A 25,851-nucleotide genomic window follows, 5' to 3' on the forward strand; every position below is an offset into this window, starting at 1 on the left:
GAGAAACTGTAACGTAACAGTAAAACAGCATAAAAAAAATGGGGCAGCTTGCATTAGTGGTGCAAGGCTGGAGAAACAGTGGAGCCGGTGGCCCCTCTCGCTTCATCGAAGACACAGCTGTTGCACCATCATCATGAACAGCCCACCAGGTCCCCTGCAGGATGTAGGCCTCTCCCATTTACCTCCAATCGCTCGAGTCCATCCTTTGCCTCAAACTTTCCTTATTTCGTACGTCCACTGAGTAATTGGCCTTCCCCTTCTTCTAGACTTGTCTCTCGGTGTCCACTCGGCCACCCTCATAGTCCACTGAGCGTCATTTCGGCTAATTACATGGCCAGCCCAAGTCCATTTCTTTTTTTTTATTTGAACTACGATATCTTCTGCTTTAGTTTGTTCTCTGATGCAGGATGCTTGTTTCCTGTCTCTAAGTGTCACTCCAACCATTATTGATTCCATGGCCCGTTGAGTCGACCTAAGTTTGCTTTCAAGTTGCTAAGTAAAGCGCCAAGTTTTTCCGCTCCATATGTCATCACCTCACGTTTATTTCCGAACTTGCGCTGAAAGTTCTCCGTAACTGGCAGGCTCGGATCGTTCCGTCCGCAGGCATTCACATCTCTCCCAAAGTGGACTGCATTTGCCCATGCTAGAACCTGCGGCCAAGTCCGAAGCCAACGCCTGCGCTACAAACACAAAGGAAATGCTGTGTGCCCGAAATGCGATGATAGCTGAATTACATAGACGTGGTCTTATAATGTGAGGGACCCAGGTTCGATTCAGACCACGAGAAGCATTTTTTTTCTTGACAATTGGCTTTCTATGTTATTGTTCTCCACCGCTGCTAACTTATACCCCTCAAACCTTCAGGGTGGCCCAGTGGTTACCGTATGTATTCGAATATAAGACAAGGTTTTTTCCAAAATCCATAGTCTATTCGAAGCTCAGTATATATAGTATATATATATATACGATTTTTTTTTCTCTCCAAACTGCACCCTCGCCTTATCATCGTGACCATCTTATAATCGAATAAATACGGTAAGTTGCCAGTTTCACGGCGTAAAGTTTCCAAGTTTGCTACCTCCCAACCACATTTTTTTTTTTGAGGCTATGGTGCTTTTTTGTGCGGCAGACGGATTTGTGTTGGCATAAACAGCTCTGCTGTTAAATAAAAGAGTAAAATCGGAGATTCAGTAGAAGAGAGATTTAAGGAAAGTGGGAAAGTGTGTGAAGTGAACGATAATTGTGAGAGGGAAAAAAATCTCGGGCCGTCTCCACTAACGTGAAACCTGAGGAGGGGTGGAAACATGCAGTGCATAAGTTTATTCTTGGCGCCTTGGCGTTTTTGCCAACGGAGATGAAACCATTGGGGGGTAGAGGTAGAAAGCTTTGCTGTAAAAGTCTCTTGTCTTTGAAGAATGAGGCTCTTAAGCGTGAGGCGTAAACGAATGTCCCAGTGTTTTTTTAGTACGCGTTACGAAGCACTCAAGCGCGAGGCGTAAACAAGTATCCCTGTGTTTTAGTACCGTAACTACATGAGACGACGATTACGACGACTACAGGAGACGCCAACAGCCCCAGCCCCTAAGGGGCTTCGCCCCCTAAAAGAACAAAAAGAAGCTGAGAAAGAACAAAGTCAATGAGAAGCAAAAAAATATATTCTGTAAAGTGTTAAAAATAGAAAAGGAAATGCTCAAACTGCAGCTGCAACACCTGAACTTTGATTTCTGTTTTCCTTCTACACCTCCTCCCTCGGCCTTCATACAGCCACCTTGACACAGGGCGAGGGTGACGTATACCTCGAGCAAAAAAATGAGAGCCGTTCCACTCAATGTGAAAGCTGTCCGAAGTGCAGAGCAGTGATTCGCCATAATGGGCTGTAGCACCGTTGTCCGCTCACTGCTACCACCACATGCAATTCAAATTTCCCGCCCACGCAGTGCTCGTGCGCCCCTTGCCTGGAACTGCACCAGCGGGAGTTCTGTTCTTTTTGTGCTTGCTTTTCCTCCCGCACGTGCCGGCGTTGCACTGCCACTTTTTGGCGCTTACCATCGTAAAAGCCAACCCAACAAGTGTTCTGAACTAAATGAACGCGGGCGCTGTCGGTTAATTAAGTATATTTTGCCTCAAATGTACCTGCAGTTTTCTGTGCGCTAAGCAACGGGGAGATGTATGACAAGCGCCAGCGGTTCACAAGTTCCAAACACTTATGACTATATAAACCGCTTGGCTTTCGAATCCTCTGGGTTACGCCTTGGCGACAGCGGCTACGACGGAACACCATGTGGCTCTACTAGGGTCAAGCGAGCGAGCTAAGACGACAAGGCGAGCCCCTAAAGTGCTCTGCGCTTAAAAGCTTGTACCAACCTCCAGTTTCTGTCTCAACACTGGGAATTCCCCAGCCTTGACGGCCAGCGCACCTCCACCAGTGAAGCAGAGGATGTCTGCATGCTCCGTGTTCCATGCCACACTGTTGGCATTGGGCTCCTGGAATTGAAAAGTGACAGAAAGAGGGAGCAGCCCTTGCCAAAAGTTCAAAGCCCACCAGAGGTATGAGCAGGCAAGTGCACTCTCATGTAAAAGCACTTCAGTCGCTGCTTACTGGCTGTGCAGCTAAAGAAAGTACAGAGATGCTTTGCGCTAAGTTCTGTCTGTTCTGGGATAATGAAGTCACATGATGACAACTGTGAAATTCACCATGGTTTCATCACGTGTCGTTACTCGTAACAAAGATTACCCCTCAAAAAGCTGTGCAGTGCTTATCCAAACTGAAAACGAGAACCAGAAAATGTGCTGGCACCACGTGCAGGTGCACTAAAGGCTCCCTATACTTCTAACATACTGACCTGTATCTAAACAGCTTTTGTGCAATGCCTACTACCAGTTCAAAAAAATCAGTACCATTCCGCTTTGTGCAGGTGTACGACCAGTAGAGCCATGCAGTGCACAATGTTACCATCCCAAGAAAAACATGTTGGCTACTACCAGCATTATATGTACCGTATTTTCCCACGTATAACCTGCCCCTCCATATAATCCGCACCCCCACTTTCAGCCCGCCGGAAAAGAAAAAAAAAGTACTCACATATTGCCCGCACATTTGATACAGGAGAGGCTGCACCGAAGCTACTGCTCAAGCAACACATCACATACTACGCAGACAGAAAAGGCGTATATTTAGCAAGTAGAATACACTGAGGACTGCAAGGCGAAAGTCATACTTCACTAATAAAATTCAGTTGTTAGAGCGTGCTTCTCCTTGTTTTTTCTTCCTTGTCCTTGAATGTTTTGCGCAATTGCTGCCATGGAAGGCCTAGTCAGGGTTACTGCGTAGGAGCTTCACAGCACAATGTGCATCGCCGTGAAGCTGAACGAAAGTAAAAACCCTGCATATTATCTGCACCCCTACGTTGCCACAGAAATTTTCGCATCTTTGATGCGAGTTATACATGCGAAAATACGGTAGTTTATTATTGCGTTTGCATGCACACTTGACTATAGCATCATTTATGGATGACATGCCTGTAGTAAAAAGACGCGTCACAGCTGTGAAGTTCATTACACCAACGCACAGGTGGTGGGTGGAGAAAGTGCAACATAAGTATCTTTAGCTGTATCGATGCTAGGAGGTTTTCCGGTCTACACACTCGGACCATGCACACATCAATTTCCCCGAAACTAGCACATCGCAGCTTCGCTGAAAAAACTGCCTCCGGCTTATGAAATTCTATTTTTTGTTCCCATCTGACAAGCGCAGAATCTTGTGTGAACCCATCCGCCGTGGTGTCTCAGTGGCTAAGGCGTCGTGCTGCTGAGCAACGAGGTCGCGGGTTCGATTCCTGGCTGTGGCGGCCACTTTTCTGATGGAGACGAAAAGTGGCCGCCGGAATTTCGGCGCATTAAAGATCCTCAGGTGTCCAAATTAATTCGAATCCCTCGACTACGGCGCGCCTCACCGCCTGCGTTGCGTCGGCACATTAAACACTACAATCAATCAATCTTGTGTGAACCCAAAGAAAGATGCTAAACCTGAAAGAGCAGCTGCTTGGAGTTGAGTTGGTAGACGAGGCACGTGCCCTTCTCGTCGACGACCGCTAGACGGGTGCGGTCCGCACTGAGGTCGAGGCAGCGGACGGGGCTGGTCACCTGGACAGACGGAAGCAGTGGTTAAAAAAGATGAGTGAACATATCCAAGTTTGACACCACCCGTAAGCTACGATAAAGAAAACCAATTTCACTTTCATGTTAAGGCCGCAATCACCTCGATACGTTACACAACATAGGCTTCAGAGTAGCACAATTTTTCTTTACTACCTATTACAGCTCTCACTGCGAAATTATCGGTTGCCCAATCATTCCGACTACCAGACCTTTTAGCTTGCCGTTGTTAACTACCATATTTTCACGCGCATAACCCGCTCCTGCATATAACCCGAACCCCCATTTCCGTCGACGAATACATAAAGTATATATCCCCGTGTATTGCCTGCATATTTTATACACAAAATGACAAACCGAAGCTACTACTCAAGCAACATTACACACTTGTTTAGCTAAAAGAACTTGCCTAGCTGACTACGTAGCTAGATGACTTGCCGCATACATTTTTTCAGGTTGGTATATTGTTGAGCTGTGTGTGCAAAATAAGCACTGTCAGTGGGACAACAGTGGCTTCGTTGCTATTACTGCTGTAAGGGCATCACGGCCCAATGCGAATTGCGGTGAAGTTGCACGAGAGGAAATACCTCGCATATAATGCGCACCTCTACTTCACCCCTGAAATTTTTGCATTTTTGGTGCGGGCTATACGTGCGAAAATACAGTATGCCCTTAAGTTTGATTACCGTGATGTATCAATGGGTGCACAATTTTTTACGACATCAACTTGCATGTGTAGTGACATCTGCGCATATGAGATCACAAGATTAAACACACCAACGACAACATGATGGTTTGTGCCACAGTTGGAAAGCGTGTAAACCAACGGTTTTTGGATATCGCAATGTAATGTAGGTCACTATAACGACAGAGAACAAGTAACTAGTCAAAAAAAAAAAAAAAAAAGAGGGTAACATTGGGACATCACATATGACAAAAAAAACGCAGAACAGGTCCCGGTCAACTGCAGTTACTTTGTTTGCAGAGTTCTCTGCTGTAGCCAATCGTTAATTGGCCAAGCAACTCACAGTGTGAAATGTAGGTTAATGATGTAGGAATGATAGAAGTAAATCTCAGGCAAAGCTGATTCACTAACGTAGCCAGGCAGATTATATAATGCCTCTGTGTCTACACGGGACCCAATGAGTGGCCACTCCCTTTAGTTAGTATGTATGTTACCTTTGAAAGAAGAAGTGCACATTTGGGCTGGTCGCCACTCCACACTGCGGTTTTTCAAGTGGAGACACCGACAAGAATGAAATGGAAGGGATGCACTCCACAGGTTCTCTATGCACGCGCACAGTACATCCGTTTTTTGTGCTTGACAAACCCCAATCTCAAAATCGCACGACTGTCCAGAACCGATGACGTGTACAGTACCACGAGCCCGTGTGAAATCAAGAGCGCACGTGTGTCACTAAGGCAAAACCGAATGCCAAGCATAGCAAATGCAACTTCGGCTAGAAGAAGAAGCTGCTTGTCAGACCGACAGATGTCGGGGAAGTCCACAAAAGGACGGGTCGCCAAGCTGCTGCTGCAACCGTCACAGACCACGTACCTTGATGAGGAACAGTGGGAAGGGGTTGTCCAGCAGCAGCTGCAGCACCTGACCGTCCCGCAGACCGACCAGCAGTCCCTCCCGGCCCACGGGGCCGCCCAGGGCCCGGATGTAGCGGATGGCCGACGCCAGGACCCACTCCCGCTCACATGCGCCGCCACGCAGCCGCAGGCACTGCAGACGCCGTTCCTGTGGGCAGTCGCGCCATTTATTTGTTTGTTTATTTATCTGTTTATTTGTTTGTTCGTTTATTAAGTGCAGAGCACTTTAGGCGCTTGCCTTGTCATCCTAGCTTGCTCACTCGACCTAAGTACATAGAGCACCAAGGCGGCATCCCGGGGTAACGCTGTTGTTCGCGGCATCGTACCCCAGAGGCTTCAAAAGCCAAGCGGTTTATATAGTCATAAGCGTTCGAAACTCGTGAAACGCTGGCGCTTGTCCCACATCTCCCCCCTTGTTTAGCGCAGAGAAAACTATAGCTACATTTGAGGAAAAATATACGTAATTAACTGGCAGCACCCACGTTCCTTTAGTTAAGGACGCCCGTTGGGTTGGTTTTTACGATAGAAAATGCAAAATGTGGCAGTGCAATGCCGGAACATGCGGGGAGAAAAGCACAAAAAGAACAGAACTCCCGCTGGCGCAGAGTTTCAGGCAGGGGGCACGCAAGCACTGCGAAGGAGGGAAATTTGAATTGCATGGGGTGGTAGCAGTAAGCGGATAACGACGGTACAGCCCATTATGGTGAATGACAGCTCTGCACTTCCAACAGCTTTCACATTGAGTGGAACAGCTTTAATATTTAATTTTCAAGCTCTTCTTTTGACAGAAGACTACCAATAGGTCTTAGTCTGACTGTAAACAAAGTCTCCCCATATCTCTTTCTCTCTCTCTCTTCCTCCCTCCTTCTCTTCCCTCCCCTCTCTCCCTAACTCTCTCCCCTCCTCCTCTCTGTTCCTCTCCCTTTCTCTCTTACAGGCTCAAGGAGTGCATTGAGTGAGGGGGTACAAACTTCAATTAACAACAGGGTGGTCATCATCAACAACAACAAAACAAAAATACACAGAACGTAATACAGAATGACAACGGGAATGGAAGCGAGGCAACAGGTGTAGCAACTTGCACTCAGAAGAAGAAATGGCTGATACACAGGAAAACCGGGAAAATGCCACATTTGAACATTAAGGAACACGTGAAATGCAAACGTGAAAGTATGAACCGGAACACACAAATACTAGTGCAATTTCTTTCCACGCAAGTCAAATTGCCGCGTGGCTCTGTAACAGCAATAAAGTTTGGAAATGCGACATTTAAAGCACGCCACAACTGTGTCAGTACGTGATCTACATTAACCACATTCTTCAATTTTTATGCCGCCAGGTTCACATTTCCGTGTTCACATTTCAGTTTTCCAAGACTTTACTTGGGGCACTGATTGGGCCCTCCAGATGTGGATGCCATATCTTGTCCGGAGAACTGCCAATGTACAACCGCCTGGGTCCTGTCAGTCTGCTGGAGCTCCACTTGCAAGTGTGTAAAAGGTCCGGACTGGAAAGGGCTAAGATATGACAGTACTAACGGCCCCAAAGGTCAGAGCTTCTAGAGCAGGAAGTGCTAGTCGAGGGTAGCGGGAAGATCCTACCTGACAGAGGACCAGGTGTTCGGAGCAAACGACCAGCAGAGTGCATTCCACGCGACGAGCAATCTTGTCCCGCAACCGGTAGTGCATGTCGTTAGGGTCGGACGCGTCTCCGCTCAGCTCGTACACCATGATCCGCTCGGGCAGCTGCACCTGAGGGCACGCGGCAGGAAAGAGAACCTCACATTTTCAGCATTTAGGAACCGAGCTTTGTAAAGGTTCTCAGGCATTAAAATAGACCGTATGAAGTCCTCTAATCTAAAAAGCCAGGACCACACCCCTTTAGGCTAAGTTTTATAATTATCATCATTACCATCACCATCCCCATCGTCATCACATTTACGTGTAAAGTTGCGCTTGAATGAATGTCTCGGGTAAACTTATTTACAGTTCCTCGTTGAAATGTTTGCACATAATAACTTCACGACAGCAGAGCTTCAGTTGAGGAACTTTTTCTTTGCTCCTCCCCTTAAGGGGGGACACTGCTCTTAAAAAAGCTTCCCTTAAAGGAGCCATGAAGAGAAAATGCAAGTTGGTTTTATTCGAAAGATTTCGGGTTTTATAGTGCCCCCAGCGCTTGTCCGGATACAAACGGTGCTTTATTCACTGAGAAATTAAACAATTTAGGTTAAAATTTTGATTTTCCCGCTCAATCGTGCGTTTTCGTGGTCCCAGTGACATCACAGGAACTGACCGCTCTGCAGCCTAGAGTACCTTCATTCGCGCATCCGCCGTACAGGGTAGAGACACGTAACGCTGGCGCCGCCATGTTCGGTTGCTCGCTCGCCGCCGAAGCAAGTCATTGTGTCAAAACCGCGCTAAAATTATCGCCGCAACGCGGTTTACTGAAGAAGTTTGAATCATATTGTCTGTTTCGCGTTGCTAGGTCTCGTGGGAAACGAAAAGAATAACGCGTTGAGCCCGTTGGCCCAATTGCGGCGGCACGGGACCGTTCAAAAATTGTCTCCACCCTGTACAGCGGTGTTGGTTTGTTCCCGCGTTTCTTTACGTTCCGTAACCTAGATGGCGCCACCATACCGTGGCAAGCGTTTGGTTTGTTTTTGCCCGCATTTAAACCTGGCTTGTTTTTGTTCTGGGAGAAAATATTCGTTCCCTGAAACAGTGCTCGCTCGACAAATGGGGTCACGTAAGACACCGTTGCTTGCGTCAATCGGCCAGTGTCGTCTGCGACAACCCCAAGCCCCGTAGTGCTGTGCAGCTAAACCAAAGCATGCTGTGCGCAGTACGAACAGCAGAACGCATCAGTACTTCTATGTTTACATGTGCTTTCGTAACTTCCACTGTTTGTCCCATCATTCTTATTGCTTTGTAAAGAATGTGCCCTAAATTTAAGCGCAAATCGCTCGTTCGTCTAGTTTGTAAGCTCTACCTAATTTGCGTCTGCTTCTGCCAGCCTCCGCCAATCGCAGAGCTTAGCCCATGTGACATCACAGGTTCTGTTGCGGGAAATGAGCTGGTGGGTCGCATGACCATTCCCGTTTTTCCTAATTATGTAGCTTATTTGAGCGAAGTTTACGTTAAAAGTGGTGTCAGTATGATTCTAACGAGACAATCTTTTGAATGAACCAAACTTGTGTTTTCTCTTCATGGCTCCTTTAACTGTGAAGTAAACGCTGCGAAACTTGTCAGCCTTGCTGCTTTCTTCCCCCTGATTTCAAATATGGCAATATTTTTTTGAGTAATTAGTTACAAAGATAATTAGAGATCATTAGCCATTTTTGGAGGAACAATAAAGAAAACAGTGTTGGTCATACAACAGTCATTTTTATATTTTCCAGTACTATGAACCCCGGTGAGGGCAACAGCAAAATCGGTTTTCTGGTGCACCGCTTGGGACTAATTTTACAGTTCATTAAACTTTGGTATTTGAAATGGGCATTTGAAATGGTTCCTTGCCACTGGTGGCCCTAAAGTTTGATGAGCTGTAGAAATGGTTCCAATCAGTGCACAAAAAAAAAAAACGATTTTTCTATTGCCCTCACCAGGGTTCATAGTGCTGGAAAACATAAAAATTAGTTTTATGACTAACACTGTTTTCTCTATTGTTCCTCCAAAAATGGCTACCGTATTTTCCGGTCTATAAGTCACACCATTGTGCATAAGTCACATCACCCTCAAAACAGCAGTTTTTCCGAAAACAAAACGTACACAAGTTGCACCGGTGTATAAGTGTGTACAAAACGCACTTGTTAATCAGGTAAACCCGTAAAGGATCAGTTTGTTAAAAAGTTCAGCCAAAGTACATGGTTGCGGCGGCCGCCACCTCTGAGCATATCCCCCGGTAAGCAGTGCTAGACATGGCATGTACCGTCCAAAGTCTAGGCATAATTAACTTCTCAAAAATGGTTTACCTATTCATACACACAGATGGCATGTACTTACAGACGGCATTTACGCAAAACCATCGAAGCCTTCTTCCTCCGACTTGCTAACAGATAATTCATTCATTTAGACCACAGAGCTGTGTCTCTTAACGTGCGCTGACATCACGCAGCGCGCAGGCACCTTTTCGAGCGCGGACCACGTGCAGCTGCCGCGTACCAAATTAATTCCATACATAAGTCACACCATACGATAAGACGCACCAACGAACTTTCAGACAAAAAACTGCGACTTATACACTGGAAAATACGGTAATTATATCTAATTATCTTGGTAACTAATTGACTTACTCAAAAAATATTGCCATATTTGAAATCAGTGGGAAGAAAGCAGCAAGACTGACAAGTTTCAGAGAGATTACTCAAAAATTAAAATAAATTGTTTTAAGAGCCACGTCCCGCCTCAAGTCTGTTGCGTGAAAAGTCTACTGTATATCTTGACATTTAAAGGGTCCTGTAGTGTCGCACGATAGCACCAGGTGCTGCCACTTAGGTACTACCGGTAGACGTCAAGAAGTGGGGCCTCACACTTGCGACGCGAGTATATAGGACAGACATTCTTGAATAAAGAGTTCCATTTCATCTGGCCTACAATGAGTGTGTGATGTGTCCGTTCGACAACGTCGTCAGGCCGACATAACAAGTCCCACTTAGCATAGAGTTTCAGCTACGCAGGCTGTCGACACTACGAGCCTTTCACTGCTTGAGGTAGATAATCTTGTTTCCGTATTTTGCTCTGCTTTTTTTTTTCTTTTCTGCATACTATTCTTTGTGTGGGAGGATCCATCCCTGTGTAAAAAAAAAGGCAAAATTCTTCCACAACCTGACAGCTAAAGCAGCAGTCATAAATTTGATGGCATGTTAACATGTAGAAATGTACCAGGTATATTCAAGAGATAAACAGTGGCCTTAAATTTCAACCTGGGTAGTGTCCACTTATTAAACACAATTGCTTTAAATTCTCAAAATCAGCATTTCTTGTGATGCAACTGTTTTGTGAAAACTTTCCTCAACAACGGTGGCATTAACTTACAGTAAATGTAATATTCTACCAACATTGAAAATGCAACCATCTCAAGCAACCCTCCGAACCTCAAAGCCAGTTCAATTACGATCCGTAAACAAAAAAAATTTATCTGTTGTCTACTGACTTACGGCAAGACGGTGCTTGTAGATTGCCAGTTTCTTGACAAGGTCCCGACACTTGATTCGAACTGCACACAATTAACAATCACTCAATACACATGCAAAACACAAAACGAGCTTGCAACAAGATATGGAGTTCTTACGGCTCTGTATAATTCGTTGAGTTACAAAGCATATAATATTAGGCCCTTTAAAAGAACGGTAACCTTGCAACAGTGCACGAATGCTGGCTGTTAGTGGGCGTTGAGTAAACACGAAGGTTGTTAAGCTATGCGTAGGTTGTCAGCGTTAAAACAAAAAATAACCCACCTTTTTCGTCCGTCACAAGATGCTGGATGATGACATCTGTCATGTTCTCCCTGAAGGCGTAGCGCTCTCGGTAAAGACTGTGCACCGTGGAAAAGCCAAGCTCAAAGTAGGCGATCGTGCCATCTTGACAGCCCAGGGCCTGAAAATTACACATAATTAAACAATTCAATCAATACAAGTGTACTTACAATCGCTCGAAAATAGTCACACTACTTCCAGGGTGTAACTGAAATTGAACTTCCCAAGCTGAGTTTGCGTACAAGAATTATGTCTGTAACAGCTGTCCGTAAACAAGCTTTAACAAAGGCCCTGCCGTACAAATTACAATTAATTGCTTGTAAAACTAGCCACTATTAATTGAATAGGGTCTTAGTGACAAAACTAACAAAAAAGAGAGGTAAGCAAAAGAAATCTATTTTTTTCTGTAACCTGGAGTGGCTTACAAGTACACAGGCCATAAACAATGCAGTATGGTTCCTCCCTGTGGTATTCTACAGGTGGCATACATTGAATAACAGACTCTTGACATGATCAGCAACTGAGTATAACAAATGAAACTATAAGCTTGTTTTTTAATTTCAGGCTAATTGAAAACATATTATGAGGCAAAAAACAGAGGATAGAAGCCCTAGCCACGAGCGGAAATTCGAAACTAGAGCAAAAAACAAATCTAAACACCATGTCGCTGGTTCGGGGAGCAACCCGCATCATGTGCTGCAATAGAGCAGCACATGTGCAATCATGTGCAATAGGGCATCACGTGCAAAAGAGCAGTCAACTTGTGCCAGAGGTGATCACTTCGCTCCCCAAAAGTCATAGAAGTTACATGCGAGGCTCAGTGAGGACAATAACGAGGAGTGCAATGAGAATATAGACGAGAAGCATAACAAGCATGACGATGAGGCGTGTAACGAGCAGTGCGACGTAAACGGTTTCTATACAAGTCTGTCCTTTTGCACTCTGCTACAACTCGTGCATAGACTGTTATGATCTCCTTGTTACGAATCCTTGCCTCTTCCTTTCCTCTGCCTCCCATCACATTACAAACGGACGGACGTGGAATTGTGGAGACAAGTCTACAGACGCTACCGCATGAAAAACTCCAGATAAATAAAAATTAAATAAAAGAAATTACGCTTAACGGTTATTTTGAAAAAAAAAAAAAATCTCTCAAGAAGACAGACTTCAACGGCAGGCACTGGGCTTATGCTTGAAACAACTAGACTCTGCGGCGAAACAGCCTCATTCCGTTCCTCACTAATACGGGGAGGAAGTCATTCTGTGGTTGTTGAGGAATCGAAGCTCACATGGTGATGACGCGCTGTGGCATGCACGCGTGCGTTCATGCATCAAAATTTTTGCTCGGAGCAAGGTGATTATCATATATTGCGGTAACCAAAAACAACATCTCAGATATGACTAAGAATGAAACGAAAAGGGCAAAAACTAACACAAAACTCAGGCCAAACCATAGGGTGCATTCCTCAATTCCTCCAGCGCCTCCGTAGAAGGCAAGCTGACCAGGTGGGTTGCGTCGGGCCGAGCCTGGCAGCACCACACCCAGGAGGCCTGCTGAGAGACGGGCCCAACGCAGATGCCGTCGCGCGTGTAGACGCGCGCCTCCCGGCACGACCCGCCCACCACCAGGTACTCGCCACCCGGGAAGTAGCCGACAAAAGTCGGGTCGAAGCCGAGCGGCCGCTCCCGGCCCGTCTGCTGGCCCGCGATGTTGTAGAAGCTCAACGTCTGCGCCCAGTCGGCCACGGCCAGGACGTCGCCGCCGCCTTCCTCCCTGGAAGTATGTTTGCGCAATTTTTGCTCGTTGAAGCGCATTTATGCTTATGCAGTAATGCAGGATTGTCCGTGCCATAACTGGTCCGTGCCTTTCGCGAATCCACCCCACTTAGTTTTACACAAGTTTTACTCAAGCTTTACTCAATTACTCAATTTTACTTTACTCAATGTTACTTTACTCAATTTTTACACGAGCTTTACTCGATTACTGTGTACCTAACCCACGCTTCGTTATGTGAAACAAAAACTTCGTTTCTACGCAAAGGAACCTGTAGACAACTCCAGAGGAGGGGCTGGAGGGTGTGAGGTGGACAGTGGGTTTTGCATGGAGGGCTGCAAAGTAGAGTGGTTCCTGATAAAAAGAACTCGCAACCTTTCGCAATCTTAGTGAAGACCCCATTTCTGTTCTAAAATGCTTGAAAAATTCCACCACATCTACTGACTCACCTAACGGGACTCCAACAGACTCCCCACACCGCTGCTTTTGGTCCACCCGGACGGTCGATTCGGACAACTTCCTCACCAGTCTGCAATACATTTCGAACACATGCACCCCCATTTCTCTGGCTGGGAGAACAAAACAACAACACGACGAATAAAACAACAACAACAAAACTGTACTTAGAGGCACACAAACACTACTGCTACCATTCATTTACAAAAAATGAGTGAAGCACTGCTTTGCTTTGAAGCAAATTAAGTTTGCGATAATTCCTTCGCAGTGAGTTCATTTCCCTTTTTCGAGCCGAATGAAAGTTAAGTTTCAAAACGCACCCTTCCACGAATCGTAACGCTGCCACTGGCAAGGCCAAGGGCGAGGTATTGGCCATCGGGATTCCAGCTGGCACTGGTGACTCTTCCGTTGGTGCGGTGCTTGGACACGGACTTCTGCTCCGATGACCACAGACCTGCACATGATACACGATGGACTCAGTTTTGCAATGGGGAACAGATATTCTAAACTTGAGTACTTTGCGAGTAGCATTTGTTATGCAAGTTGATTTTAAGTGCACCTTTACCACTTAAGGTACCCAGCTCTCTTCTCAGTATATGAAAACGACAGATAATAAAGATCAAAAGTTGGCTTTGCCACAAGGCACATGCATTTTTCAATCTTCACCAAAAAACAGGTCTTTTTTTTCGTTTTTTTTAGGGTAAAGGGGGATTTGGTTTTTCTGCCCAGCTCTGCACTTGTGCAAGAAAAAGGCAAAGTTGCCCGCTCTAGCCATAGGGTATTGTTAGCTGAAGTGAAATTCTGCTTAAGAGCCAAATTTAAACACTCACTGGCTTAATGTTTAGCAACTAGCATTCCTTACACAGTCTGCAAACAGAATATACTCAGAAGCATCGTTGCTATGTATGAAAAGTACAGACCTCATTTTTTACAAAACTTCAATGTTCTTTCTATGATACATGAGGAGAAGTTTAAAGAGGGCCACGAAGTAATGATAGCACTTTGCAAGAAGAAATGATAAAAACAAGCAAACTCATGACAGGGTACTAATAGAAATGGTACTAATACAAATAGGGTACTAATAGAAATATAAAAGTTTTGTTGCCAAAGATACACTTTACTGGGTTTATCGAAAACACATGCAGTCAGTCTCTGCTCACCAAAATCAGAGCAGGAGCAGCTGACAAGCGTGTGAGTGAGTGGGTTGTAGGCCAGGCACTGAATGGAGTCGTGATGACTGCAAGAAAAAAAAAAAAACATTGAGAATGCTGGAAATTTGTGCCACCTTAGTATCTCTAACTGGTGCTGAAACTACACATTTTAAAGCTTGACCAGTGTTAAAACAGACAAAAAAGAGAAATTCAAGCTAGCCATAAAGTATTTTTGTATGGCACCCCACTTTCTGCCGATGCTTTGCTCCCACCAAATTTAACGGAAATTTTTTTACAATTCTCTTTTGGCAGACTTGGCAAGAAGTGGGAATATGACGACAAATGTTGGCAACTCACACACGAGAAAACTCACATTCGTGTCTCCTCGAGTTTGATGTGCTGATACTTCAGCGCACATTAGAGATCCCCACATGGTCTAAATTAATTCGTAGCCTTCAACTAAAATGCACCTCACAGCCTAGGCCTAGCTACAGCTGCAAGAACAACCAAAAAATTTGAAAAAATAAAATTTGGTAACGGTTTTCATGGGAGCCAACAGCCTCTGTTTTACCATCTGTTGATCCACCACTCTTTCATGGGGGAGTTAGACCTCGATTGTTTCTTCAGGCTGCATATAGCTTGCATTCACTGGCGAGGAGCGCATGCAGGCAACCATGTGAGTGCGCCGTCACTGGTTACATCGGGCTCCGCGGGATGGCGGTACTTGTCCGTGCTAAGCAAATGATTTGTGTTGTACGTTCCAAGCTCTACCCCACCGAACGCCGAACGCCTCGAGTCCAACGTGAGTGCGATTAATAACATTGCTGTTCAAACCACCGTTAAAAATCGGGTTGAAATGAAGCAGCTAGATGATGCACGCCGGTGTTTTTTTTTTTAGGCATGCGGGCACAGTGGCACAAGCCGCATCATGTCCGTGGCCATTTACAGTGTTGCCAAGCGAAGAAATTGACAGCTAAACTTTTCAATGAATACCACCTATAAAGACCCAGAACCTGTAAGAGGCCTCTCCTATATTTACAGCCTTGCGGAACTTTCAATCTCGACGTCTTTCCAGAGGTCTCGACGTACGAGTACTTGAGGATGCCCTCCAGGCTGGCGGTCCAGATGATGACCTGCTTGTCAGCACCGCCCGAGGCGAAGCGCTTGCCGTCTCGGGCATAGGAGACGCAATACACGGCATCCTTGTGGCCCTTCAACGGCTGGACTAGGGCACCGTCCGAGGTGTCGTAGACCAGGACCCGGGTGCCGGCGGCCACAATGAGCTGGCTGCCATCCGGCTTGAAAGCGAGGTCGTAGATGCTGCGAGGGGAGACCAGGGACTATTCTGGGAAAACATCCTTGCATATTGAACAAAAAGTGACGCAGATCTGCTTCACTTTAGGTATAAAAAGTAAAAAAAAGAAACTCTACTGATTATAACGATACAATACCATCTTCTGTTATTCATTCATTTTGGCTTTAGCCAGTCGTCAGTCAGTTTTATTTTTAAACGCAATGTTCATTTTGGTCTGTAGATCGCATTTTCGAGTACATTTCTGCGTAATCATGTTGACTCCTCTGTAATCGTGTAGTAAGTCTTCATTAAATGGACCGCAGATAATTCACAGCTCTGGATACCCTGAACTGCCCACAAGTTCCCTGCAAACTTGTTTCCGTAATTTGACCACGCAAAGGTGAACACATGTGGTGGAATTTCAGCATCCTTTTGCGTACACTGTTATTTTCAGGAGTGTCTAGTTTAATGACATTAAATGCCTGGATTATTAGAGACGCGCTGTGCCGTTTTTGCGCTGCGCGCTTAAATAAAGTCGTGCAACGTGAATAACTTGGCGGGCCTGTTTTAAGCAAACACGGAGTCATGCGCTCGGTCAAAGTAGACTGTACCATTGTTCGTTATTCTCCCTGTCATGGACTTTGTCGACCCACAGCGCGACAGCCCGCATCGCTGGAGGAAATTACCGTCCCAGACGGCGACGCAAAAATCGCGAACTTTTCACATCGAAACACACGCTTTTGATTCGTCGCCATGGTTACGGCTCTGATATCTGTAGATCGTGGTGATGATAGCCGTCAAGTCACAACTGGATGCCAAAACAAAGCGCAATAAATTCTATTTAAAAATAATAAAATAAATCAGCTTTTAGTTACAGCGCAATATTTGACCAGTGAAATAGTTTTTGCAAAGCGTTTACAAAAAAGACAATAACAAGGCTAAGGAGAGCGAGAAAAATATTTTTCTTGGCAACATTGAGAAATCCGCGAAGGAGTAATTGATAAGCAAAAAACTAACGCCTCGTCAGCTGTTGATTCTGGAAACAGACTTTCTATGAACTGCGGAGTAGGACTGTGAATAAAAAGAACCACCCCAAATTCATCCGCGACGCCGTTATTCGAATGCATCAAAATACTTGCGCAAACACATTAGTGAGAGACAAAATTAAACCTTTTTATACGTGCGCAACAACCGGTGAGCACGCGGTATACACGCTTCGTTTATTTGACTAGTTTATAACATCAAGAGCATGACACGAGCAAGAAAACACCAAGAAGGCAAAGAGGTAATGTGGACGGCAGTATGAGTTGGAAGTGTAGCCTGACATTGCGTCTTCAGAGACAAGCAGCGAACGTCAAAATGCAACCGCGAGCAGTCGACAGGAACGTTACGATCGCTTGCTCTCGCCAGGCAAGCCCTTCAAGAGAAGGCGAGGGTACCGAGCAAGAGAGAGAGAGATTGGGGAGTCGCAGCAGACTTGGCGGAGCTGAAACGGCGGTCGCGGCGGGCCGTGGCGATCACTGGGCTAAGTTCGTAACATGAGATCGGGCCGCTAAAATTAGCACCACTTTTCGGGGATGACGTCGTCCTCCACAGCGTCCCTTCCGCAGCAGCAGCCCGGCACCGGAGAGCCAGCGGGGACCGCGTCTTTCCTCCGTCGCTCGTTGACAGCGCGCCGCGACGGTTCGTCGTCGTCGTCGTTGGACCACCACGAGTACGGCGTGAGTTCCGAGTAATCCGGAGTTCCCATACGTGCGGCGCGATCGACCACATGCGAGAGCGTCTTATCTTCCGCGTGCGTCGTCGAGTGGTCTCAAGATCTGCATCTTTCAGCGTTTCCCAGCGGAGGAGTCGACATCCCCGGTCTCTTCGACGTCGGTGTGCGCTGAATCGGATGTCGCCTGCTGCCCACTGATCGTAGTGTGCCTTTGATCAGTGATTAACATCGAGTGACACTACGATGGTTGTTCAACAAGACGCCGGGCCTCCGGCGGAGGACAAAGGTGAAAAGAAGCACAAGTTAAAACAGCGCTTCCAGGTGATTCGTAAGCTCGGACAGGGAACTTATGGCAAGGTGCAGCTGGCCATCAACAGGGCGACAAACCAAGAGGTGAGTCACACCTGTACACCTCCTCCCCCGCGCGTTGAGTCGATTGTTTCGCAAACCGAGCGCTTTTATAGTTACCTCGCCAGCGTCTTACGCCTCGGAAGACGTAATGTGATCGATTTCTGATCCTCGATCGCGTTACAGAAACGCCGCGCAGCAGACGACGCGTCCAACTGCGTGACAGCTGTTCGAAATCGGTGCCATTCAATCTATCATATCGGCGCGCACGCCTTTAGCTTGTGCATGAACAATAGTTGCTAAGCGGCGTATTATAACGTTCGAAGCTCGGATCAGCTGCGCATGACTTCACAAGGCGAGATCCGCGCTCCCATTTCAACGTTCGATTGCCAGGCGTCGCACGGCGGGTCGGTGGGTTTGTCGGTGTGCGCGCGCTGATTCTATCACCCTCGTGCGTGTCTAGCAGACGATTCGAAACGATCGAGCGAAGAACCTCGCGCCCGCATCGGTCAGCTGTTAAACGACCGATTGTCCACCTGTCTTCCGCGCGGCTTAATGACGACTGGCCGTGTTTGCGAGCTTCGCGGCGATTAGTGAAACTTGACCCCGGCCGACGTTGCGGCAGAATGGCTTTCTCCAATCGCCGCTAGCGTGAGCGTTCGGCCGTGAGGGAATACTCGGGGGTGTTCCCTGGCTTGCTACCTGCTCGCTCAACGCCTGCGCTTATGGCACTGGTTTGAAGGTCTCTTGCGCGGCACGCATAATCGCCGCCGGCTTGTGTGTACATCTGCAGGAACCCACGGATTTCCTTCGCCTCGGCCCATCTAGCTCTCTACCCATTGTTCGTTTCGACTTGGTTGTTTCGGTGTCGTACTATATCGCGCTGCACCCACGGCTTCCGTCCGTCGCCTTTCGCTTGGCTCATACGAAGCGTGTCCCCTCAAGGAGGTCACCGCGTAAATTACGCGTGATTGTTCACGTAATTCTGAAAATAAGTACCCTAATGGGCTGGGTGCAATGCCTCCTGCTGACCTTTTAGCGGCGAAAAAAAAAAAAAAGAGGGAAATTTAAACGGCCATCGTACCAGGAGCTCGACGACTAGCTTTGGCGGACTAGAACGGTACGGTTTGTCGTCTGCTAAGCGGAATTCTCTGACCGCGTGCTTGGTGGCTCCCACCGGGCGCGGCATTGTCTTCCACGCTTTTCTTTTTGAGTTGGCCTTGACAATGGCGGCTCTTTGAGGACCTTCTTTGTCCAGGGTCAGCGAGCATGTCCTCGCTGTGGCCTAAAGCATCACACGCCGTCTTTGCTCCGGGGGGCCGTATACGTACTCTTGCTCATCTGTGCCGTGGTCACTCGACTTCTTTATTGCAGAAAATGAAGCAGCACCCGTGGCGTTACAACAACCGACTCGAGAGACAGACGACGAACATTTAAGCCGAAGTTGCTCTGCGCTGGGAGACTTGCTGCGAACAAAAGTTCAACAAACGAAGGCGGGCACAGAGCAAGCGATATTGCTCGTCTGCTCTCGCTTGGAAGCAGACGATTAAAAAAAACTCGCAAAAAGGCACTGCTGCAGGTTACAGACGGGGCGAGCGCGCCGCACAGCTGAACGCGTACACCCACGTCGATTCTTCTTTTTGTTTGTTTCGGGCACCCTTGCGCGCACAGCGAACTTCTGTTTTTCATTTTTTATCGGCTAACGAGCGCTGAACGGGCCATACGGAACGTGTCTTGGTGCGCGCCGAAAGGGAAAGGAACGCGTTGAACGGCGAAGGATGCGAAATGGCACTTCCAAGAAGGTAAATACTCTCGGCCCTTGAAATAAATATGTGTATAAATAAAACACGCCCGTTAAATACGAGCAAGACGGCTCGGAAAGTTCAGTAACCTGGGTGCTTACGTCTCGTTCCGGCTGGAAGCGACCGGTTGCAAGCTCGTTAGGCTTAGCTGACATCCCGTTACTGCAGACCTGACGTCTGCTGGAGGGCATGAACCGGCCTCGAACCGACAAAAAAGTCTTAACAGGCGAGGACGTTTGAGTGAGCACAGGCGACGGCGGAACATTCGGGACACCGAGACGGAAATCGCACGGGAAAACATGACGCGCCGACCGCGCGAACACAAAGGCGGCCCTTTTGCCTTGCTCGGGGACAGCGCGGGAAAGATTGATTAAACGCAGACTGCTCGCGTGCCCGGAACGCCCATGTTCGTTATGGGCCGTTCGCTGCGAGCTGTCGGGACGAGAAAGCGACGGCGAAGAACGGAACAAACAAAAAGATAGGCAGGCCCTGCACTCAGTCAAGCGTTCTTTGCTGTCTCGCCTGCGGCAGGGCGAAAACGCGTCGTCTGCAAGTGTCGTCTGCTGCGGAGATGTCTGCGACCGCGTGTTTCAAAGAAGATGGCACACGCTCCCGACAAGAGGGCGCGAAAAGCCAAAAATAGGCGAAGCTGACTCGCTGCCCTTTGTTTGCTTCCTTTGGGTCCACGGACGAGCACTGCACGGTTCGCAGCATTTGCGCCTCGTACGAAAACAACGAGATCTTCCACGCCGATGCCGCGGCAGGCTGGTGTTATGGTGGCTCGACTCGGCTACGGCTTTGATTCGCTTTCATCTTTCCGGGCGGAGAAAGTGCGACGTGGTGGAACTGTGACGCCCTGGGAGGACGGCAGGCGGTTTGAAGAAACCTGAAGGAGGAAAGGAACAATCGCAATAGTATTTACCCGTCGGTCCTTCTCTGCTTTTGGAAACCAAGCAGTCCTCACATTACAAGTCACTCACCTCACAATTCGTGTAAGGATACACTCGGCACCGGGATACACCGGTTTGGTAGGAAACGAAAGAGCAAACCCTATTCCCGCGAAACGCTTCTCCAGGCACCTGTCAACGGTGGCCAAACTTAGAAGCCCGTGATCAAGCCAAAACTATTATTTGCTCAGTGGTAGTTTAACTCGGGCAAGAGTAAACCATCATGAAGATGACGCGAACACAGACATTACTCACACCCAGCAAAGTATAGGCACATTCAAAGGCCATACCAAAAGTCCCCTGCCAATGTGCGAGGTATGCCACGTACCGATCAATCAAGCGCACATGTGGCTATGCCTCTAGTAGATAGAAGGAATATCGGCTGGGAGTGGCTGACTGAACCGGGCACACTACATGCAGCAGCTATCGAGGGTAGACTTCGTCCTGAAGACCATAGGCACCCTACCAACCCGCCCAAACCCCCTAGAGATTACCAATGAGGAAATACAATGACCCTTTAGAGTAAGTAGGCAATAATTATCTCCTTCTCCTCCTCTCTCTCTCTCTGTCTTGCACACAAGTCCTCACGTTACAAAACCATCAACGACACTGATAGAAATTAACACATCCAACATGTGATGTTTAGTGAATCTTTACTCTAACCGCACACGGGTGTTTTTTTTTTTTTTTCCGAAGTTAGAGGGAAACCAAACTCTGTTCACCAACGATTAAAATAAACGTTAGTTAACTGAAAAGGCTAACTTGGGCTTGGTCTTGGGTGATTGCTTCAGTCCAGGAACCTCCAGAGGTGGCTGCCGTCTTCGCCCGGTTCACCACACACTTCTGGCGCGTCGGATCCTATAGTCGACAAACAGTGCCTCCCACTTTTCAGCGACGACAGCGCCAACAACAAAAAATGTCCAAGGTTTACTAGTGTGCGGTAACGCCGAATTTAAGCATTCAGGCCGCGATATTTCATCTCAGCGCTTGAGGTTTTCGTCAGACTGATGCGCTTTCCAAAATGTTCGATTTTAATTAAGATAAACGCTTCTGGTAGCACGGTTGGTATATCTTTATAATGGCTATTAACTGTGCTAGTTGATACATTTCTGGCGAGAACCAGCTCGAACTTTACACAAAACGGAAGACAGGAGAGAGAAAAAAACCATGCCGCAGTATATCTTTGCTCTTTTGCCTTGCCAAGTGGTAACCAAGACGTAGCCAAGTCGTCGCGCCAAGTCGTAACCGAGACCATTCATTTCCCACGCATTTCGTGGCCACGTATGCCTTCCCCTGAGTGACAGTGCGACTCATTGGATGAGTGCACGTTTATCAAGGAAGTGTGTCTCTTCCGTAGGTAATGCCAGTGAGCTTATCGCTCCTCCAGTACTGCCCGCATACCTCTTGTTCGCCTGTCTAGCGCTTGTTTTTATCTCGTTTATAGCCGGGAAAGGTCCTACTAGGAGATATTCTCTGACTTGGAGCTCGTGGAATTTGTAAACCGGAGAAAGCCAATGCGCTCCTTGCGAGTGTCAGCCCAGGGGCGTAGCTCTGAGTTGTGTCCATTTCGAAAATGTCCGTTTCGCGCCCATTTTTCGGTTAATGACATACACAGAAACCGACGGCCCGCATTGCTTGTTCTGTGCCGCATCCGGGTTGCCTGCTTTCACCCAATCAGGGCTCGCGCGGACATGGAATGAAAGAAAGAAAGAAAAAAAAAAAACGCTTGCAAGTCCGTTTTATACAGTGTGTTGCGACGATAACTGGAACACTTTAAAAAAATTTCCTGAGCGATCCGCCGCTCTGTTCACGCTCAAACTTCACACAAAGGTCGCATTTTGTGGTCTATTTTGTTTGACACCGGGAACAACAACGGTAGTTACCTGTTTATTCTGAAAATAAATAAAAACGATTTTCGCCTATGGGAAAATGGCGGCGATTTGGACGTGCGAGCCCGAAAACCGGGTTTTCTGATCGTCTGTTAGCTCATTTCTAGGTGCATTTTCTGATCGTCTGCTGCACCATTTGGCTCCGTACGTGAATCCCAAACATGCGTTTCACTCTGCAGGTGGTTCCGTCGTTCCAACATCAACTTGCGCTGGCTCGCACGTCCAAATCAGCGGCCATTTTCCCATAGGCGAAAATCGTTTTTATTTATTTTCAGAATAAACAGGTAAGTACCGTTGTTGTTCCCGGTGTCAAGCAAAATAGACCACAAAATGCGACCTTTGTGTGAAGTTTGAGCGCGAACAGAGCGGCGGATCGCTCAGGAAAAATTTTTAAAGTGTTCCAGTTATCGTCGCAACACCCTGTATATCTTACGATGCGCACTTTCGCACGAGCCCGTATACTCGTTGGGAGCTGCAGGCGTGTGACGCAATGTGTCCTTTTAAAAAAATTCCGTACCTTTCCACGTTGCGAAGGAGGCTAGCGAAGCTGGACGGAGACAAAGAAGTGGAGGATACAAAATCCGTTTGTCTGTAATTTGCGAATGAGCATACTCCCCAGCTAATTAGCTGCATTAATCTTGGAAGCAGCACAGTTCTGTTCTTGCGGACAAACGTGTGGTGGTCCATTTTCCGTCCCGTAGAAGCTCGTGTATATTTGCAGTAGGCGGGAATTCCGCAATATTCACTCTGAACTACATTATTATGAGAAGTAGAGATGAAATCGGGCGTAATGGTCGGGTCAGCACCAAATTAATGACATTGTCCCACAACTTATAAAACGAGAGTTATACCCCTGTCGCATGACAGATCTAATGACATTTAGAGCAAATGTCATTCGCTCCAAATGTCATTAATTCGCTGCTACGCGAGAATACCGAATGACATTTGAGGCGAATGACATTTAGCCTGATTTAGCGGCTAAAACTGAGGTTCGGGAGCTTATTCAGCAGCCAAATGAGTATAGCCTCGACATCAGTGGCGCGTCACTATGTAGAAAGAAGAAAGTTCAGTAATAAACCAAAGAATACTGTTTCTAAAAACTGTTAGTAAACATATATTTTACCCTTCATGTTGTTTTTCAAATAAAGAAAGACAGACAAGTACTAAAAAAAAAACATATCGTCCCCAATGCGCGCACATACCCTAATACGGATTTCTTGCGGACTTGTCTCGGCTTGTGATGTCTGCTGATGTCACCTAAACCGGTGATTGTCTTATTTTTATTTTTAAGAAATAATCCTTTGTTATGTTTTGATAAGGTATTCTGTATGAAAACATCGTAGATGCACTTGAAACGTAATTTTGCGGTTTTGCGAGCTCGCTAATCGTCACCGCTATCACTCTAAAATGACATTTGTTTCGCCGTGTAGACCAAACCAAATGTCATTAACAGCTAATGTCATTCACTTTGAATGACATTAGATTTGCCGTCTGACAGGGGTATTACAGCCGTTCTTTGTAACCGTATACTGCCTCCGTTGAAGTTTCCGTTTTGTTTGCGCGCGCTTTAAATATCGCGGGAACTGTTCTTTGACAGATACAAGCTACTTCCCTGAAAAAACTGCCCCACACATGATTGCCTTCGGTCAGATGCCACGCGCCGAAATTGAGTCAGGAACGGGTTTACAGCGCAGGGGGACATAGAAGAGCAACGCTTATAGCAGCGATGACTGACTTCGAAGCCATGCTTGCGAGGAACCAACCCTCCGGGAGCCGCGCGTGACTCGGTGCGGGTGACTCACTCAGAGCGCGAACCGCGGTCTCTCTTCAGGTCCGCTTGCCAAAAACTAAGTTGCCCCCGTTTTCGCGGGAGTTGCGAAGAAGCAAACGTGCCGCGGCGTGCGTGCCGATGGCAGCCGCTACACGTAATCATCGGTTGCGTCTCAAGTCAGGTGAAACGCGCCAAGTTTTGCGTAGCACACGAGAACGTGTGCACTTCGCGCGCCGCTGCAACTCGGGCTGTTCGGAGCAGGAAAATCGGGTCAGTCGGAACGGGATTTCGCATCTCGTCTTTCGATTGTTTTCCTTTTTTTTTTCATTCGTTTGTCTGTATTTTTTTTTCGGCGTACGTTTGTTTCGAGTGCGATTTAGATTACCGCCGAGGCTCGTTAAGTGTTGTATGAATCGCCAATAAAGCATACCGAACAACTGTTGGCTCTCCTGTTAGTCGTTACGCGCGCCGGAAAGCTGCTTAATTTGTGCATCTTCTAGTCTTTCTAAACCAATAGCTGAGCTTCAGTGAGAGCTCTTCTCGCTTTTTTTCTATTATTATTGAAGGGCGTAAAAAAAATGTACAGCGTTTCCTTCCTTCTTTTATTTCGTCTGCTCCAAATCGTCTGCTTCTCAGAGCAGACGATTTTTCGTCGCCTCGTAGTTGGTTCGCTGGCTGAACAACAAAAACATAAACGATCGTTTAAAGTAGGTTTAGTCGTTTAAAACGGGTTTACAAGAACAGTTACGCAAACGTCAACCCAAATCCCGCCTACAACTGGAAGTACGTCACAATAAAGAACGGACGCAAAACGGACGTTTTCAAAACGGACAAACACGAGAATACCGCCCCAGGTGTAGCATTTGAATATTTTTAATCCTCGGAGGGCAGCGACCGCTTTTATAGTGGAGGCGGAAAGCGGAAACGCCCGTGTGTCGAGAATCAGGCGCACGTTAAGATACCGGTGTGGTCGAAATTAATCCGCAGCCCTGCAGAAGAATGACAAGTTGGGCCCTGTATACGGCGCACCTCTTTACTGAGGCGTAGCTCGGGCGCGTTGAACCATGGAGTTTCATTTGCCGTGAGAAGGGTGTAGCCCTTCCCCTCGCGCGTTCATATTTCGCGCCACTGTTGTTTGCCCGCTGACGATGACGTCAGTGAAGGCGTTCGCGCACTCGGTCAGCCGTGCATGGCGCCAGAGCAACACACTCAGACAACCGCCCGTGAGGGGCTGCTTGTGTGGGCGATTGTTCCGAGTGATTGCAGGGTATAACGCGCCGACGCAATGTTGGCGATGAGGCGCGCCGTAGTGGAGGGCTACGGATTAATTTTGTCGAAATCTCGTACACACGGGCGTTTTTGCTTTTCGACTCCATCAGAAAAGCGGCTGCCGCGGCCGGGAATCGAACCCGCGTCCTCGTGCTCAGCAGAACAGCGCCTTAGCCACTGAGCCACCGCGGTGGGTGGCGATTGTT

The 25,851-nt window shown here is 47.3% G+C and overlaps 2 protein-coding genes across 6 annotated transcripts in view; one reads left to right on the forward strand and one right to left on the reverse strand.

Moving 5' to 3' along the window:
• Positions 1–16,677, reverse strand: part of Oseg1 (intraflagellar transport protein Oseg1) — a 43,233-nt gene extending 26,556 nt beyond the window's left edge. The window contains exons 1-12 of the mRNA XM_077690277.1: positions 16,514–16,677; positions 15,698–15,928; positions 14,618–14,694; positions 13,778–13,911; positions 13,451–13,530; positions 12,731–13,001; positions 11,210–11,348; positions 10,910–10,968; positions 7,356–7,505; positions 5,714–5,902; positions 4,027–4,143; positions 2,365–2,484 (exon numbers count right to left, since the gene is read on the reverse strand). Of these exons, the coding sequence (XP_077546403.1) occupies positions 2,365–2,484; positions 4,027–4,143; positions 5,714–5,902; positions 7,356–7,505; positions 10,910–10,968; positions 11,210–11,348; positions 12,731–13,001; positions 13,451–13,530; positions 13,778–13,911; positions 14,618–14,694; positions 15,698–15,928; positions 16,514–16,572 (1,626 nt within the window). The 5' untranslated portion in view covers positions 16,573–16,677. The remainder of the gene's footprint in view (positions 1–2,364; positions 2,485–4,026; positions 4,144–5,713; positions 5,903–7,355; positions 7,506–10,909; positions 10,969–11,209; positions 11,349–12,730; positions 13,002–13,450; positions 13,531–13,777; positions 13,912–14,617; positions 14,695–15,697; positions 15,929–16,513) is intronic.
• A 689-nt stretch (positions 16,678–17,366) lies between these two features.
• Nuak (Nuak family kinase 1) overlaps positions 17,367–25,851 on the forward strand; it is a 136,620-nt gene continuing 128,135 nt past the window's right edge. For all 5 annotated transcript variants that reach the window (XR_013320230.1, XM_077690279.1, XM_077690281.1 and 2 more), the window contains exon 1: positions 17,367–18,012. Coding sequence is in view for 4 of the 5 variants with exons in the window: in XM_077690279.1 (XP_077546405.1) it covers positions 17,863–18,012 (150 nt within the window). In the remaining variant the exon portion in view is untranslated. The remainder of the gene's footprint in view (positions 18,013–25,851) is intronic.

This window comes from Haemaphysalis longicornis, unplaced genomic scaffold (assembly GCF_048455015.1).
Source record: "Haemaphysalis longicornis isolate Haplotype H1 unplaced genomic scaffold, Haemaphysalis longicornis Haplotype H1 scaffold_10, whole genome shotgun sequence".
Classification (NCBI taxonomy): Eukaryota; Metazoa; Arthropoda; class Arachnida; order Ixodida; family Ixodidae; genus Haemaphysalis; species Haemaphysalis longicornis.